The sequence below is a fragment of the Fringilla coelebs genome, assembly GCF_963513975.1.
Source record: "Fringilla coelebs genome assembly, chromosome: 10".
NCBI lineage: Eukaryota > Metazoa > Chordata > Aves > Passeriformes > Fringillidae > Fringilla > Fringilla coelebs.
The window spans coordinates 10,538,812-10,557,610 of NC_140036.1; the positions used below are offsets into that span (position 1 = coordinate 10,538,812).

Sequence of the window (18,799 nt, forward strand, 5' to 3'; positions counted from 1 at the left end):
TCTTAGATTTTCCACTTTAAATTGCAAAATCCATTTACAGCCTAAACCTCTAAGGAGCTTCAAAGATGCAATTCAGCTTCTTGCATTATAGACTGGAGATAGCACAACATTTAGTCATGAGGAAAAAAAAAACCAAAATATTTTTAATGAACAGGAACAGACAAAAGTTTAATGAAACAGAACTTCAAGTGAATTCTCTTTCAGAACAGCTGCTAAGCATTACTTACATTTTGCATATGCAAGTGTCAAGCATGACTAATTCTACAAATTCCACGCAAAATCATGTGGAAGACTTGAATCCTTTGTTCTTGATTTTTAGATTTCACTTTTTAAAATGCTGCAATCCTTAAACTGTTAGTTGTCTATGATCCCTAAATCCTGCCTTCAAACAGGAAAATCTTATGTCCTACATAGACACCACTGGCTTGATTACAGCCTCTGCAAGTTAGCTAAATGTTCTAAAGGATCAGATTAAAAAAAAAAACAAAAAACAAAACCACATGTATTGGGTATAGTTCCAAATGCCTAATGGTCTGTTTTGGCTAGTGAAGATTATTGTAATCTGATGACCTCTTCAAAGCAAGCCAATTTATTCTGGCCTCAATACATACCCCATTTTTACCCATCTGTTCAAAGATGCAGCCAGAATTTTTCTTTAACAATTGAATGCGATTGTCACTGGCAGTCCTGCAATTATATGTGAATGCTTGGAAGAATGTGGTATTTAGAAAATGTCTTTGGGTTCACATTTCCTTGTCTGAAGCAGATTGTTACATATTCTTCAGGACAGTTCCCTAAAGAAATATTAAATCAACCTTCTTTGTACTTTGAATCTTGTTACTATTTTGGTATCAAAAGCCCTTAGGCAAACCACTGAAAAAAATCATTATTCTCTCACGAATGCCACATATTCTCCTGCAAATTCTAATTATCTCACCTAATTTTCAAATACTAGAAACATACAAACATGGGTATTTATTTTCACTTTATAGAAGTTGCATATAATGTTCTGAGAACTCTAGGTTTTAAGGCTAAAAGAAGCTTGTCTGACCATCTAAATATAACACCCTGCTTAACTCAGGTCATAGCACTTCAATTAATTCTTTCCCCAATTCCCATAACAGCAACTGAACTACAGTGAGTTTTAACTTCTATTTTTAACTTCTAGATGGGAGAATAATTTCAGAACCATATTTACAGCTCCTTTTATCTCAGGTCTGGAGAAAAATATTACAGCAGTTTATACCAAAAGGTAATTTTGTTCAGTTCAACCTTGCTGGTTTTCTAAAGCCATTTAAAATATAATGGCATCAAAGCATTTTTAGTTGCAGAATTCAGGGTTGAGTTATTTACAGTAATATTACAGAAACAATTCTCAAGCCTAATAAATCATAATGTGATGTGAGCAGTTATAGATTGCAGAGGAGGCATTTTCAAGCTTTTTGCACACACATTTGAAAGTCTGGGAAATGCCTGCACAATTTCCTTGGCAGAAAGCATGGTAAAATACACTACAGCTCCTTCCTCCCTGGCAGTTCCACACACATATATCTAGGAGCACGAGGTATGGGTGCTCCTGTTTCACTTGCATCAAGAAAGTTAAGAATGGAAAAAAAAGGAATAAAGTCAAACTAAAAGATAACAGGTGTCATCAGTATGTCCAGATACTTTCAGAAGATCATATCATGCCATTCAGATTACCAGTACTGAAACATTGAGTGTATGCTTCCTAGACTAGACAAACTGATTTGCTTCCCCCACAAGCCGCATTTCTTAGCAATACCTTCTTTCCAAGCACAACCTATCAAAATCTAAGCAAGTCTGAGCTCAGCAAGCTGTTCCACAGTGGACAGTCAAAATAGGGAAGACTAAAGCTAACAGACCACCAATAAGGTTATCATACTGCATATAATGTTAGCAAAAGGCAAAACACTTCACTAGAAATCATTCACTAACTCCTGCTGTGCACCCCACATGCTCTGACACACACCAACGCCTTTTGCATTTGGCTCAAATGTATCTCTCTGTATTCTACACAGTGAATACATACATTCCAAAGACATCCACCTTTGGTTGAAACAGTAGATTATCCTTTTAGTTCCAGTTCACAGAAGAGTAGATCTTTGAGTTCACCTAAAGGTTTCTTGGATGAGTGAGAATGACTGCCAAGGCAGGATTGGGCACTCACAACAAAGTATCAGTCCTCAAGTTTTCAACTTATTTTTAGCCTGGTTTCCCAAGGAAATGAGACAGCAGTGGGATGTCTATCAGTTTCCATCTGTTCCCTTTTTCTCTCTCAACACTTTCCCACACCAAAAGCTTTTGGGGTCAGTAGCCAACTTCAACATTTTGCAAAGCAGTGAAGTTCTCGAAGACACTAAGTGCCTACAGCTCCCCTGCACAGCAAGCAGCCCTTGCACCAAGGGCATTGGTAAGTCAAGATGGTAGGAAAACTAAAAAGGGCCCCAGAATAAGGCGATGTAGCATCTCCATCCCGTTCCCCATGTACAGTATAGTCAGCTATTCATTATTTGGAAAATGGGAAACTGAGATATAGTTAAATGGAAGAAAAACAGATCATATCAGTCCTTCAGGATCAAAGCAGCAGTACTTGGCGTGCCTGCACCATATCTTCAGTTCTTCTCATGCAGTAAGACAGTGAAGCTGTCTTCCAGATCAGATTTCAGCTTCTAGAAAAAACACTGCTGTTATCAGAGCATAATGAGCATCCTTTATAAACCTTACTGGCGCAGGATAGAAGCTGCATAGGTATATCTGATAGTTCATCCAGAGATGATGGAAAGTCATAGAAATAACCAAAAGTGTAAAAGAGTCCAGAGGAATTTTCTGTTTGAACACATCTCTCCCACCACAAAAGAAAATGTTATCCACCAAGCTAAACAAGAGTGGTCAGTATGCTCAGCCTCTTTTTTTAATGGCCATTGAACTTTGCAGATATAAGAATACTTTAAAAAAAGGAAGCTAGGAAAGAAAGAGAACTATATTTTTATTACCGTACCCACCAGAAAAAAAAAAAAAAAAGGAAAAGGAAAAAAAAGGAATGAATTCTAGTTCTACCTCCTAAAATGTTTGATCCAAATTTTATCCAAAGACTATTTCATGTCCATGTCACATGATATAGTTAACATTCAATACCATCAAAATTACTATGTGATATAGTTAACATTCAATACCATCAAAATTACTATGAAAACAGAGGTCTGACTAATCACCACCATGCTTCAGTGCCTTTTTGGATCTAAGCATGAAGCTGGAAATTTACTTTAACTATATGAACCAATTTCCCTCTGTTATAGCACTGTGCATCACAATCTCAAATAGTTTTCCCCCTATCAAATCTAAGCAAGCTCAATCCTTCTCTTGTTCACACAACCCATGTCCAACTCATTTTAGAGATCTAACAAATGAAAAAGCATGACAAGATGTTCTCATGATGCACTCAATTCTGAAAACTTACCTTTACATGCTAAAGTAGTAGAGGCCTGCTCTTGATTTACAAATGGACAAACATTTACCTCCCCCCCACGACACTGATACTCATGGTCATTAAGGCCTATCAATCCCCTAAGGACCCTGACACCAATACTGTTCTACAGAATAGGAAAAATAGGTCAGGAATCCTTTCCTAGTTTGCCTCAGGATGATTATCATACATAAGAAAATGAGAAGTGAGGAACAGGTAATCAATGCCATTTGCAATCTTTGATGCAGTACATCAGTGCCATCAGCACCACACAGAACATCTGAGATCACTCTCTAATGATGCTGCTAGGCAACATAGCATCTGGGGATACAAAAATACAGCTGCAATAGCAAAATTGCTATTTTGTCCACAAATAGCACTATTTATAGGTGGCACAACTCTCCCAAATTCTATATAGATCAGCATGCTTACTGTGCTTTATTCACAGAAGCCTTGGTCAGATACTGCTTTTGAAAGTATCTATAGATTCTAATGAGAATCAGATCAAGAACTGTTTCAAATATTTTATTTTTCACAAGCTCATGTAAAACAGCAATTTAAAGAATTTTTCCTGGGAGGTGACTGAAAACCTTCTCATCACATTCACTGTCTTTTCCAAATTGCATTCATAGCCACAATCAGTTTTAGATGGATATGCTTTCTTCCTTTACTACCAACAATGAAAACAGCCTGGGCTCCTATAATCAAACACTCTCTTCTCAGGCATTAGCACTAAAAGGTAAAAGTGCTGCTGCTCACGCTACATCCTCAGTAACAATCCTACAGTTCTACCAGAGGCAGATTGACAATGATAGTGTTACGCTGGTGTAAGAGAAAGCAAAATTTGGGTGTCAGAAAATTACTACCAAAACTTTGGGAAGAAACAGCACACAGCTTGCCTTTCAAGCTGGAGCTCAGTTTTGCAGGACTGGTAGTAAAAAATATATTTATGAACTGAGCAAAACAGTTGAATTCACTTAGCATAGGAAAGTCCCATGTTCCACTACATTTCCTCTATAACAAATGTCAATTTCTGAATATCACTGTTACTTAAACAATTATCCAACTTAATAACTTGACTGGATCAAACCCCATGACAATTATGAAAGTCAGCTAGCAGGAGTGCACTTACTCTTACAAAGCCACTTGCATTCAGCCTTTTAAGGAGCTGTGGCAGTACCTTATTGTGACCTTGATATTGTGACCTTCTCCCACAGCTTCAAGGACTCTGCTGACGGTACACAGTAATGGTGAAGGCCCAGCAAGGGTGACAAGACTATTCTTCTGAAAGATTTCCTGCATCACAATTTCCCAAGGTGACAAGACTATTCTTCTGAAAGATTTCCTGCATCACAATTTCCCAATGTATTTGTCAGCATTTCAGCCAAGTTGCCAAGCTAGCACAGAACTATTTTGGGCCCAAATGTAGACCACTAGAACCTCTGATTCCACACCTGGCAAACTTAGTTAAGTGTGGTGGAATACAAGTGGTGCAGCTGGGACCGCTCTAAGGGGAGCTGCAGAAGATGGGATGGCAAGGTTGGCTAGGATATATCCATAGTGACTGCTTCAACTGAGAGGCTCTATTAGTGGCTACCCTACTTTTAAATATACATTACAGCATGTTACACTACCAGCTGAAGATCTCATGACATTTTACAAGCATTTTTGGTCACAGAAGTCATATTTGAAGAAAGAGGAATCTTAAAATTAGAGAAACAAACAAAAGGTATTTCACCAAACATTACAAATTTAAGTAGATGAACCTCCAAAGACAGACTAGAAAAATAATTTCACATTGTTACATGCTAGAAATAGTAGTTAATAGAAATGAATTTTGAATAATTTACTAATTTAATAAAGATGACTCTAAACTTATTTAAATGCTAGTGTAAAACATAATACAATGTATGAAAATAGTAACTAATCTGATGTTTACATCTATTTATATGTGAGATGAGGTACATGCAACTTGATCACAGAGGACAGGATATTTATTTTATCATACATATAAAGATACCCTTTCTTATATAGGCCAATAGTATTCTTCAGAATGGTTTGGATTTCAGCTGAATGCTGAAAGGCCATCTTTTAAAATAAATCATTGAAATTAACACTTCACTACGCTTTTCTTGCAGTTCACACTTTGCTGCTGCTGCTATTGCTTACCAAAAGGCCATTTTCTGCAAGGGTAGCTCTTGTGCCCAGAACCCCAGGGAAATGTTCTGTTGAGCACAATGCTCAAATCTGCAGACAATAGGGCCCTTCCAGGCAAATTACACACTTAAAATTGAGAACCCCACTCACTTGAACAGTTGTCAGCAACTCCCCCCAGCGAGGCTGCCTTGCACAAAAGGAGCAGAACAGTCACGCACACGGACAGGGGTTCTGCACGTCCCCACCGCATGTGCAGGGCACGGAGATTTAATTAGGTCCAGAGTGAAAGAGGGTTAAGCCAAATGACTGCAATATGCCATGGACTGGGAGCTCACACAGATGCTCAGCTGAGACATGGCAACTTGTTAAAGCTAGAGTAACTTGATTATGTGGCTTTCAGTGAATTCAATTCACACATCTCCTATTATGAAATAAAATTGTCCTATTTAATTTTTTGCTTAAGTGAAAACAATTTCAAGATGCAGTAAACTGCTTTCTTTAGGCAGAAATGTGTCTATGTTTTAGAGGCCTGTAACAACAAAAACCAGATCTCAAAACCCCAGCTACAATTTGCCTCCTAATCTGAAATCCTATTTCCAGACAAGAAGAGTTAGAAAAGGCCAACTTGTTTCAAAATATCTCTCTGCATTATTTTTATTTCACATAGTATTCTTTATACTGCTTCATTTTGCTTGTTCAATATAGCTGCATAAGTATTGGTTAATGCACAATAAGGTCTTGCAGGGAAACTCGTTGAATAATCAAAGAACAACAGAAGAGTAAATAACTGCTCAGGGCAGAGTCAGAAAAGAAAACACTTTCTTGCATCTGAAAGGCAGGACAGCATTTTGGATTGGAAAATATTATCCTTCCTGACATAGAACCATATGGCTCCCACACTTATTAAAAAGCAGCAGATATTTTGTGCTTCAGAAGGCAAGAATTAATTTTCCTTTTTAAGCCAAACATCAAAAAGTTTTGTGGAATTCAAGCAAGCTGCCTTAGAGGTGTTGGCATTTGAATGGCATCAGTACTCTTCATCTCACCACAAAGATGCTAGAGCACCTATTTTCAAGTGAGTTTGTACAGCTACCAATTTTATTTAAGGAAATTTTTTTAATACTTGATAATTATAGTTTAAAGTAGCTAATTATATTGTATTGATCTAAAAGGCTGGGCATCTTGGAGAAAACCAGATGACATGCCAAGCAATGTCAACTGACAAGTCTACATCAGTCTGTTTGCTGTGATGAAAATATGCATTATAATTTTAAGGTTATGCTGGAGGACTTATTTTCTGTTCAGATAAAAATATTAATTCATAATAAATGTTAAACTTTGTACCTTATTATCTGCAAGGGCTTATCTGAGAAATAGCAGTTTTCCTTATAAATGTCTTCCTTTGATTTTATAAGCAGACAATAAGCCAAAAAGCTAATGCAGCAATATCTCATGAAAGCTGCTTTTTAAGCAGCTGCTTAAGCAGCACCGTGGAAGTGCTAAATAAAGCACAAAGTCTAAAAGCAAGTAAGTTCAAGCTACTTACAAGTATTTTTTTTTACAATTATATACAAACTTTCTATCATATTACCTATGGGGAAATGGAAACAAAATACTAATGCCCAACTGTTTGTTTTACTATTTTTCTGAAGGAGGTTCAGCTCTGGGCACACTGAGGCAGATCATCAATTTTTCCAACATTTTATCATGAAAGCTGGTAAGAGCTTTTTTCAACAGAAATAACATCCTAACAGCCATGATAAAGACCTGAAAATATAATTTCATTTTTAATGTTGTTAGGAGAAAGAAAGGAAATAGGTTTGCATGCACACAGAGTCAGCAGTGCCAGCTCCACCTTCTTCATTATGCCCAAAATTTCCAAATAAACACTTCTTAAAACTAACTAATAATCATACAGCAATCATATAATATGCAGTTTTGTATTGGTATGAAAAGGAAAATGGTATGAAGCTGTCATTAGGTCAGATATTAGGAAAAGATTTATCATCCAGAGGGTGTTTGGGCACAGAACAGGCTCCCCAGGGCAGTGGTCACAGCACCAAGGCTGACAGAGTTCAAGTGTTTGGACAATGCTCTCAGGCACAGGGTGGGATTCTTTGGGTCCCTTGTGCAGGACCAGGAGTTGGATGATCCTGACGAGTCCCTTCCAACTCAGCATACTCTGTGATTCAATGAATTATTACTGAATTCATTAAGAAGAAGCTATGGTTGTTTTGTGTCCTAGCTGTTAACTGGACTGTTAAATATGCTCTGCTATCTGTACAGCCACACAGGTGTATTTATACCAGTTTTCCAAGCAGAATGGAAATTGTGTGAAATTAGACCTGCCTGACTGCAAGTCTGCCAGCCACAGGTGTACCTTTGGATACACCTGAAGCACAGAACTGTTGCCTTAGTAAACAGGTATATTAATTTAGCACCAGGGTAAATTAACTGACTCGTGCAGGAGCAGATGGTGTACAATCACTGTAAAACTTCTAAAATGTGAGCATTAAAAAAAAATATTTTAATGCTTTTATTCTGCATTGAATTTGGTTGTTTTCAGTATATTTGACAGCAACCTATGTTCCAGTTCTCAGTCACAGCATGATAACATGCTTGGATAAAACAGATGCATGCAACAAATCATGAAGGATTTTTGTGGGAGATGCCATACAAGCTGAGAATGTCCTTCAAAGCCCTTTTAATTTTTTAAAGAAAAATGTTAATGCATAATTTTTCTCAATACAGCTATTACTTAATCAATTCAGTAAGTCTTCTGCATTTGCAACAATCTAGCATAGAATAATGTATACATGTTCAAAAATCCAGTGTATTATTCCCTGAAAGAGAGGACTGCACAGTGCTGGCTAAATTAGATTTCCCCCAAAACATATAACAAGCAACAATTTCAACTCACCCCAGAGATCCTTAGCTGCAACCTATTATCATTCATGAGAACTTCTGAAAGACTCCTCCACCAACTGATGGTGCATCAGGGACCCCTTATCTCACTTTTTCAGACTTGTAAAATGTATTTCATCTGATTTCAATTTTTCAAGATTTATTGCAATGAAGAATAGGTGTATGACTCTAACAATGTAAAGTTTTGCAGTTAACTCATTTTCAAATATTCTAGTACCATTACTGCTAGCATGAATATATGAAGATTCAGAAATAAAACAAATACTGATGAGACATTTTATAAATATCATAAATAGTTTATGCAGGAATCACTCATTAACTTCAAAGAACATTGGGACAAAGTGTACAAATCTATAAGCCTAACTAATGGAAAGCCTGCCTTTTACTTCAATAATGTTTTTAATGTTGAACCCTTAATTTCCATCTCTTAAGACACTGTTAAAACCCTCCTGCTTCTCTTTTTCACTACCTCTTTGGCCAATCTTGATGCCCACCCATAGCACTCTACAAAACAGATACTAAAAACATTTCCTGTTCAGAAAGTCTCTTGATTAAACACCCTTTTTTAAAATCTCGGTTTCAAAAGAAACATTGCTGCTGCAAACCATGAGCAGAGAGGAACAGCTCACCTGGCCTGTCCTACAGACCAACCACCTCTTGGCCACCTCTGTCTAGAGTCACCTGCCATTGAAAGCCACCAGCACCTTGGCAGGGGCCATGTGCTTCATCCTACTCCTAATCCACACAACTCACTTGCTCACTTCAAAGCCTGACCCATACTGCCTAATAAGTACACTCTCTAATAAAACAAATTATTTTAGACAAACTACTAATTATTTAAACAAACTACTACATGTGTAGTAGCAAACCTTACAGAGAAACTCTAAAAATCTTCTGAGCAAAACATGGAAGGAATGTGTTACAGAATGTCCAAGCCAGTCTTCTGCTGGCCACAGCCAGGTCAATGCTGTAATTAACCCACATAATCCTGCTGCATAATCACAGCACCATCACTCTGTCCTGCATTTTATAAATCCCACTAGAGAACACAGAGTGCTCTTTTTGGGTGAGTTGTGCTGTGCTCTCCCCTTCATTCTCACACAGTGCAGGTACTGTCTCTGGGGTGAACAGCTCTGTGCTGACAGGGTCTATTTTTAGATCTCAAAACCAGCATTCTTCCCAACCTCTAGACACTGTGCCCTGAACCACATGATCAGCAAATCAGCACATTACTGCTGACTTCTGAGTCTTTTCAATCTTGTATAAACAACTTTAAACTTGTGTCACCACAAGGTAACACAAAACAAATAATATTTCCCTAAATGTTTTATCTTTGATATAAATAACTTATTTAGAAAGAATTGCAAGAGGAAATTGAAGTACCTTGCTGAGTAACAAAACTTGGAAGGAACACAGTGAGAAATGACTCAAAAAGGAAGTAGATCAAAAAGAGACAAACACACAAAAGTCAAACCAAAAAAAACCCACTCATATCTTCCTCATTTTTCTGTTACAATTCTAATCAGAAATTTTTTACAAGATTAAAAAAGTGCCCTTGTACAAAATTCACCAATTAAGAGAATAAACCTTTAAAATTACATTTGAATAAACCAAAAAAGAGTTGGGGAAGGAGGAGGAAATGATACAAAGTAACTGTATCAACTGATATGGTCCACAGCCTCACTGTCTGACTGTTTACAGAAACCTACAGCATCTTGTGGCCTCCTCATATCATTCTAGCTTAAATAACATCAATAAAAGCACTGGCAACGTTATTGGTTTTTTAATATAAAAATCACCCACTTAAACTTCTTGTACCTTAGAATAAGTTTTTCATGTCTATCAAGAAATATGGAAATTTGTCTATAAGAGAAACTTTATTTAAGTGACTTATTGAAAGCTAAATGATTTAAAAACTTGCAAGGCATGTCAAATTGACAGACCTCTTCCACACATCTGGATCAAGTCTGAAGTAAAGATCAAATTATTTTTCTATAAGCCTTGGCAGAATTATGGATTTCAGTTGAGTGAAGATAAAATTCATTTTCACATCAAATAACTGAGTTACTTTTTAAGTTTTACACCCAAGACCTACATTTCATTGGACAAAAACTGATGATGGGAAGTAAGCAGAATATTTCCATACAACTGAGAAGGAAATTCAGAGGCTCTTTCTTAAACTAAAAAATGCCTTAGTTTCAGCAGCTGGAAAATTTTACAAAGAATTTCGCTATCAGGAAATGAAAAACCAAAGAAAGTATTGAAAACCACATGGAAGTAAAGCAAGAGGTCTCAGAATACTTGTACTGCATGAAATAAGCCATTTTTGTGAATTCAACCTCGTGTTATATTCATCTAGGAAAAGGTACATTTTCACCTCATGTCACCCAGCACAATAAAAAATTCAAAGAATCCCAGTGACAGAAATTCAGCTATAGAGACGAGAGGACAAAACAAGCTATGAAAGAGTAACACAATACATATTTTAGTTATCTAAATCAATAACCTATGCTGTATGGCTTGTACAGTCGAGTGGAGCCTTCACAGAGCAACTTGGGCCCTCTGCTTAGGAGCTTAGACCAAGCTGTGCCTTTAGGCATTTTCACCACTGCATAAAAGCTACCAATTATCCTGTCTTCAGGATACTTTTATCATACATTGACTACCAAAAAGCAAATTCAAAAACTTATTCCAGAGACATGAGAGGAAGGCTTTAACTCTGATAACTTAAATGCAAAACAAGATTAAAAGGGAAAAAAAAAAAAGCCTAAAACTAAGTATCTTAGAAGTAATAATAATACTAAAAGAAAGTGGAAAATTATTTGAAGGAAATAAACATCACTAATGGAAACCACTGATGATAAGAATTAAATTATTCTACTAATAACCTTTAAGCAGTATCTTTGGAAAGTGATAGCTGAAAAAGGAGAGAACAAGGTACTACTTCTGTATTTGGGGATTTTCTGCATTGGCTAAGCACTTGGAATTTTTCCCCATGTTCTACATCAGAATGTTTTTAATTTTACATTTATTAGCATGGTAAGTTTTCAAATAACAATTGTAGCAGCTTATAGTTCCTTTTAAAATATACAGCATTTCAAGCAGATAACAATAAGTGCTTTTATTACAATGATTTTGGTTTCATGTCATTGGTATAATAAAACATCTGCCCAGAAATCTCAATTTAATTAAGTCTATTGTGTCTATGCAAAAATATAGCTTTAAATCTGTGTTATTTCCCATACCCTTAAAAATAATGTATCAGGCTATTTTCATTATACTCCTTCCACAAAGATGCTTAACATTTAATTGCTGAGTGAAACAAATAGTATATTTCTAAGGCTCCATATTCACAGAGACAACACCAGAAGATAAAAAAGCAGTGCAATTAAACACTGTTAAAATATAATAGGAAATCTGATCTGGTAATGTATTTTTTTTCAAATTCCTGTCTACAGGCTTAAGCTTCTTCACAAAGCAGCTCATGACACAATCCCTGACAAAGAAACACCACAAGCATTCAGTTATATACTGCAGCATTTGCCAAAAGCATATTAAATTAAAACATAAAACAACTTGCATCATCTCAAGGTATCAGACAAAAATGACTGTGTAGATTTTAAAGTGAATGGTGCCAACTGTGTAAGAATTTAGAGCAGCTCTTGTCTGGTTCGAATGAACCAATGTCTGAAACATGGTCCCAGTATCTCATCAGGATCTTTCAGCACTTAAAGGAATTAGTCCTCTGTTCCCCTAAATGCTGAGTAAACCATCAGCTGTCACGTAAAGGTAATGGACAGAAAGTCAGCATGTTACTCACCAATAAAGTAGTTGTTGCCTAATGCAAGCATTTCTTCAGAAAGCACAAGTCCACCCAGTGCCTGGAGAAGAGTGACACTTCTGCCATCAATAAGTGAACACTGTTTAAATCCAGTGCTTGTGACCTTCCATAGCAGGATGAGAGAAGCGGTAGCATCTTGCCTTATTCTAAGAAAAGAAATTATGAGAATATTTACACTGAGGGAAATCTGTGTACTTAGGAAGGACATCACTGTAGAACTGAACCTTAACAAAGATGGGAAACTTAAATGTAGCAAGCATGGAATTAGGAAAAACCCTGAATGTCTTTAGCATGTCCACAAAACTTTAAAATGCTTCAGTTGTAAGATTTGCACAATAGTTTATGTAATAGTAGATTAAATCATACAGAGTCCCAATTTCTGATACTTGAAGGTCACCATCTTAATACCCAAGAAGAGTTTTAGATAAACATCACATAATAGTAAAGTATATCCTTACAAGGGATCCTTTTTCAGTCTTTGTAATTATGCCTTTTTGAGTATTACCTCCATCCTACAGTGCCATTATTTTCTGCAGCTGAAGCACATCCAGCCCTGCTGTTTACTGAAGAACATTCAATGTTCACTCAATACCAGGAGACAGATCCTGATAGAAATCCTCATTTGTTTGACACACCAGATCGAAGATTCAGGACAGTTTATTCTTGTAAATCAAATGAGTCATGTAATGCTCCCAAGGTCACTGAGCCCATGGTGCCTTCCTGAATATTGACAGATTGGATATAAAGTCTACTGCTGCATCCACTCTGTTGTCTCCATTAGGGAGCTACATTATGCCAGCCTTTGTACTCACAAGGAACTGTTTTTCCTACTCACCTCCATAATGAAACAATAAAAATCTGTCATATTTCTGGTAAGGTGCCAAGTATTTGCATTAATTTCCTATGAAGGAATCGAAAATGAGTTTGAACAAACCTCCAAAAATACAAACACAACTGCATCCAACTGCTAAAAACTGGTAATTCTCTCCTGTTGAAAACAGACCTTCAAATACCTAGAGATGAAGCACTTTTCCACAATATTCTGTACTAAAATTGTTTCAATCCTGCTAAAAACAAAGGCAGTTTATCCCTGGACACTTGTTATTTGACTTCAAAACAAGAAATCCAAAGTTTTGTAATCACAGATATTGAAAAAATCTTGCAACTAGGTGTCATAAGAAGCAAATTTTTCACAGTATTTGCACCCTCTTTACAAACAACCCAGTTGCTATTCCAAAAGCTGAATGTCTCACTCTTACAACAGGACAGCAACTGGTTTTCCAGTTTAGGTCTCATATGACAATCAAAACAAAGTCAACTTATTAAACTGAAATTATTCTCCTTTCACAGATAGCCATTGAATCAGGTAAGTTACCTGAGCCTTTAAGACAGTAAATTAAATAAAAATTGATTTTGACTTGCCCTAATCTACTCGGGCATAAACCTCTATTAAATATATACAATGTAAAAACGATCAAAGCTGAGTACTCTGCAACCTCGTTTAAAACTGGGTTTCTCCATCAAGGCTCTTAAATACAACTTTAGAATCCACAAATGCTGGCTTTTTCTTGATTCCAAGAAAAGCCACTTGTTCGCTTTCCGATTGCAGCCAGCCAGGGCATCCACACTCCCTGATCTCCTCCTGATTTAGGCTCAAGGCTCATGAATGAGCACAATTCAAAGCCCCGTGGGAAGGGCAGGACAGCCCCCACGTTTAACAGTTGCTGCTCCAAACTGTCTGCAGCTTGTCTGCTTGCATCACTTTGTTTTTTCCTGTGAGCATGGCCTTTTTTAACAGAAACATGGGATTCTGAAAGATAAGATGACAGTATGAGAAAAGTAGGCTATTTTGGGAAAATGTAAGTCTAAAATTGCAGCAAAGCTGTGAGCCAGAGAACTACGTTGGCAGATTTTTTTTTTTTTTAATAAAATTTCCAGTAAGAAAATGCCTCATCCCAGTGATAGAATGAGATCTTTCTAGGAAGTCAGGTTCTGTTAATTAAACATAAAAGTATTTTATCCAAAAAGCATGATTTTGAGAAGTAACAGAATAAATTCAAAATTTTTGAGAAACACGTTTTTTAGGACATACACAAAGATTTCACAGCTGATGGGGACACCTAAAGCAGTAACTCAGAAACCAAATACAAAAGCACAATATACATGCACTTATATAGTCAACAATAACATTTTCTACCAGCAAGTTCATCTTGAGATTAAAGAGGGAAAAAGTGTTCACTGCACTAAGTCATATCTTCTCCAAACTGACATCTTCAACACATCTGCCCTAATTTCTAATGCATTATGATGGCCCAGAGACAGCTTACATGCTTACATCTTCTAAAACATTAAATATGTGTGAGAAATTATGCCAAGGAAAGAGCTATCATGGCTCTGCTACATGCTTGAAGCCTGAATTCTCTCATCATCTTTTCGTCATTTGACAAATTTGCCTATCTGAAAAACCATCATCTAAAATATCCAGTCAAATGAAAATAAAATTGCTTTTGTATCTCAACACATATAAGAATATTCTCACTTTATTGATGTATTCTGTGGAACTTCAAAGGAGATAAGCCGGCCTCCAGCAGAAGTATTGGAACTGGCATTTCCACAAGCCACATCTGGGGTGATCTGAAAATTAAAAAAACACTTTCTTTAACAATAAACCATAAAATCTGACCAACAAAAACATGAAAGTTGTGTGGGGTTTTTTTTGTTTTTTTTTTTTTTTACAAATGACACTAGTAGTCCGGCAGTCATCTTCTAAAAATTCTCAGGAACATTCACTGAAACCTTTGTGCTGCCAACAAATATGCTGAAAATTCACATAACCATCCTTTCAGGGTTTTGTTTCGACAAAAAGCTCCTGCAGAAAAGTGTGAACTTCTAAAGGCATCTTCCTTTAAAAGTGAACATATTTAGAAAAATATTAATAGTTTTCTGGTCCATTAGAATAATAAATGATGCTCTAATATTTGTTACATCCAAGAAATAGTTCATCATTAATCTATGCAATACTGAAGGATTTATACTAACAAATACAGACATTGCCTTCCTACTATATTGAACTATGTTTGTTTCCAAACACAGGCTTCCTTTAAAAAAGACTTCCCCACTTGCCCATTACTATTATTTCCAAGTAAAAAATGCTTGGACAAACAGTAGTTTCAGGTGGAAAAAAAATGATCACAGTGAGAGCGAAAGCACACATTTGCCAAATCTAGTGATGCCTAGTAGGCACAAAAATGAGCTACCACATTAACTACATCCAGACACATACACGGTGTCATGCAACACAGGAACCACAGAGACTCCTTAATTATTCAGATCTTCATAGTAGTCATTTCCTAAAGACAGTTTGAAAATTATAAGTGTTTCCAAGGGTACATTTATTTTAAATAAGCAATACTTTATGTGGCATAATTGAGTCTATCACGTAATATCATCAGTTTAAAATAACTTTTCATGTATCTTCATCAACTTGCCTATGAAATGTCACATTGGAAAAAAAACCAACAAACCAGTTTAATCTTCAAATTTCTAGGCAATTTGCAATGCTATTCTTTCAGCCATAGAGAATGTTTGCAAATTTTTTACATCAACCTTAACACTGAAAATACAAGTATGCAACCTGGCACACTTCCATGAATTAATCTTACATCAAAGTAAAAGCCAGAATAAAATTTGTAAATTTAAATACAATTCAAATATTAAATATTACATCAATGTAATGAAACATGTAAATAACACACGAACAACAGAAGTCCAGAATATGATGCAAGTAATTTTTAAGACACTCAGAGCTTATCTTGATTCAGGCAAGACAAAAACTCAGTATTCACATTTCCCAGGTGAATGATTTTCCCAGTGTCTAGATTACTCAATTAATTGTTGAATTTCCTGATGTATATAATATGAATACAAATAGTTCATGAAAATAAAGCAAGATGCAATTTTATTGTATTTTTTCAAATGAATTTTGAAAAATTATAATATATCCATTATTATTTTTATATCACAGAAGTATGGACCTGGCAGTCAAAATACAATGCATCCAAAATTAGTTTGGCTAACACTGTTCCTTTTATATTTGCCAACATTTAAACTTTTTTTTCTTTGAGAATCTGCATGCCTACAGGAACAAAAAGGAAAAAGAAATAAGTATCTCTATTCTCATACAGTCTTGCACTATGTCTATAATACACTTGTTTTTACAGTATTTCTATAGTTTTACAATTTCATGCATCTATTTCCCAAGAAGATAGGGGGGCAGTTGTAATGTAAGCATTTCATTTACCTTACTGTTCAATATTAGAAGTTTTTAAAGTAAAAGGTATTGCTGTCTTTGCAACTAGAATAAAAATAAAAGAATTTTAGAAGCAAGAGCTGAACAAAGTGGCTACAGAACAAGACCTGAGATTTAACCTTCATCAAATGGAAAGAAACCCAATGAAACAAAAAAAGACTTTTATTTGCAAACACATCAAAATTCAGGATTACTCAGCAGGAAAAGCACACACAGGAAATATTGCAAAGATAATTAGAAAAGTGAAGACAAAATGCATGATTTTGACTCTTCTATTAAGAGATCTGTAATGTTTGATGTATTTCTCTAGGATCTCAATTTGTAATTGGCCCTGACTTCCTGCTCTAAGAATCAGGTAAAATAACCATCTAAACCAGTAGGATGCTAAACCCAGATTTTACAACTGAAATTTGAAATTTTTTTATATATTAACAACCCTGATACTTGGAACAGGCAAAAAAACATAGGAAGAAGCAGTAACTCTCATAAGGAAAAAAATGGTCTCAGCAGTGTCCTAGTTCAGCCAAGTTCTGTGGAGACAAAAAATGACAGCTTTGACACCTGAATTAAGAAACAAATTGCAGTTTTTTCACAGCTGTGAGAAATTTTTATAAAGATTTTTAAGTGTGTCTCTTTCATGTCTTAACAGAGCACTCTGCAAAACTGCACTACTGAAAAATGAGGTCAAAGACAACCAATATATTACAACAATGGAGGACACTCAGAAGATGAAAATAATTTGTAATTTTTACATTCAAATTCAAAAAAAAAAAGGCTTCTAGAACTGGTAGGAGATATTTAAAACCGAAGTCACTGGGAAATATGCTTTAATGATTTTCAGAGGACAAAATAAAGATCATTCCTATTCTAAAATAAAAAATACAAATAGAGTAGGTATCAAATGTCATTTAAAGACAATCAAAAGAAAACATAACATAACTGCAATGACATCCAACACTTCTCCTGAAGCATTTATTAGTACAGAAATGTCAGGACAGCAAAAAGGTTCCTGGGGAACAGACTTATAAACATTTGCACAAATGATGCAGCTACTTTAAAAATAGTCACCAAAGAAAATAAAACCTTCATGCACCCTCCAGACTCTAAAGTATGTTTAGGAGCTGCTTACAAAGATAAGCTCCTGTGTCAACAGAGAATACATCCAAGACTGTTCTTCAATACCTTAGAGTTAAAAATTATTAAATATCAAATTGTGGACAGTAAATACAGAATTCCTCTTTACATAAATGTTCCACAAGTTTGCATCTAAATAATGTTATATTTTTCTTAAAAGCTAACATAATATATAAAAACTATACTTTTCCTTCAAATGCTTTTAGACTTTACATAGGTAAAAGAGCAGCATCATTTGAGAAAGCAAGAGTGAAATCTTGAGAGTTCTCACTCCTACAATCTCCACCTGGGCCTTAACAAGCCAGCAGTGATTTTGTTAGATTTCCTTACCAGACCACGGTAGTGGTATAGAAGAGATTGCAAAGAAAATCAGGACTGGTACCTAAGAGAGAAATAGAGTGTTCTTCCATATTGCAACTTTTCTGAAGAAATTAAATAGCATGAGTTAGGCAGATATTGTCCTGCCTAACAAAACCAGAATAATGAGATATACACTTAATTCAACAAGTGCTGAAATACATACATTAATCCTAAGGCAATATTTTTACATGAATGAGTGCCTTTATTACTTTCCTAAGTGTACTAGACTTTAATTCAATAAGGCTGAAAAGAGGAGCATACAGATTCAGTCTACATTTATGCAGCCTCTCAGTGCTGAAATTAGTTCTCTGAAGATAGCTACTGTATATAAAATTTCATAGTAGATTTCTTAAAAAGTTGAGCAGACATTTGTAATTCTACAAGGCCTTATCAACACAGGCAGACTAATCCTGACAGTGCAAAATCCAGCCATTCTGCTGCCATGATACATTTGCATTTCTTTTGTATCTCAGCCCCAAGTTGATAGAATGGCAGAAAGCTTCTACTTCTTGCAAAATGCCTCACTTTCCTCAATTTTAAAAGTGGTTTGTAAGTAGGACAGCCAAATTCTTATGTGCCTTAGAAAGTC

At 35.8% G+C, this 18,799-nt stretch overlaps 1 protein-coding gene across 2 annotated transcripts in view; it reads right to left on the bottom strand.

The window, feature by feature from the left end:
• Positions 1 to 18,799, bottom strand: part of DNER (delta/notch like EGF repeat containing) — a 253,997-nt gene that overhangs the window by 179,806 nt on the left and 55,392 nt on the right. For both annotated transcript variants that reach the window (XM_084212461.1, XM_084212462.1), the window contains exons 3-4: positions 14,947 to 15,041; positions 12,387 to 12,553 (exon numbers count right to left, since the gene is read on the bottom strand). In XM_084212461.1, coding sequence (XP_084068587.1) covers positions 12,387 to 12,553; positions 14,947 to 15,041 — 262 coding nt within the window. The remainder of the gene's footprint in view (positions 1 to 12,386; positions 12,554 to 14,946; positions 15,042 to 18,799) is intronic.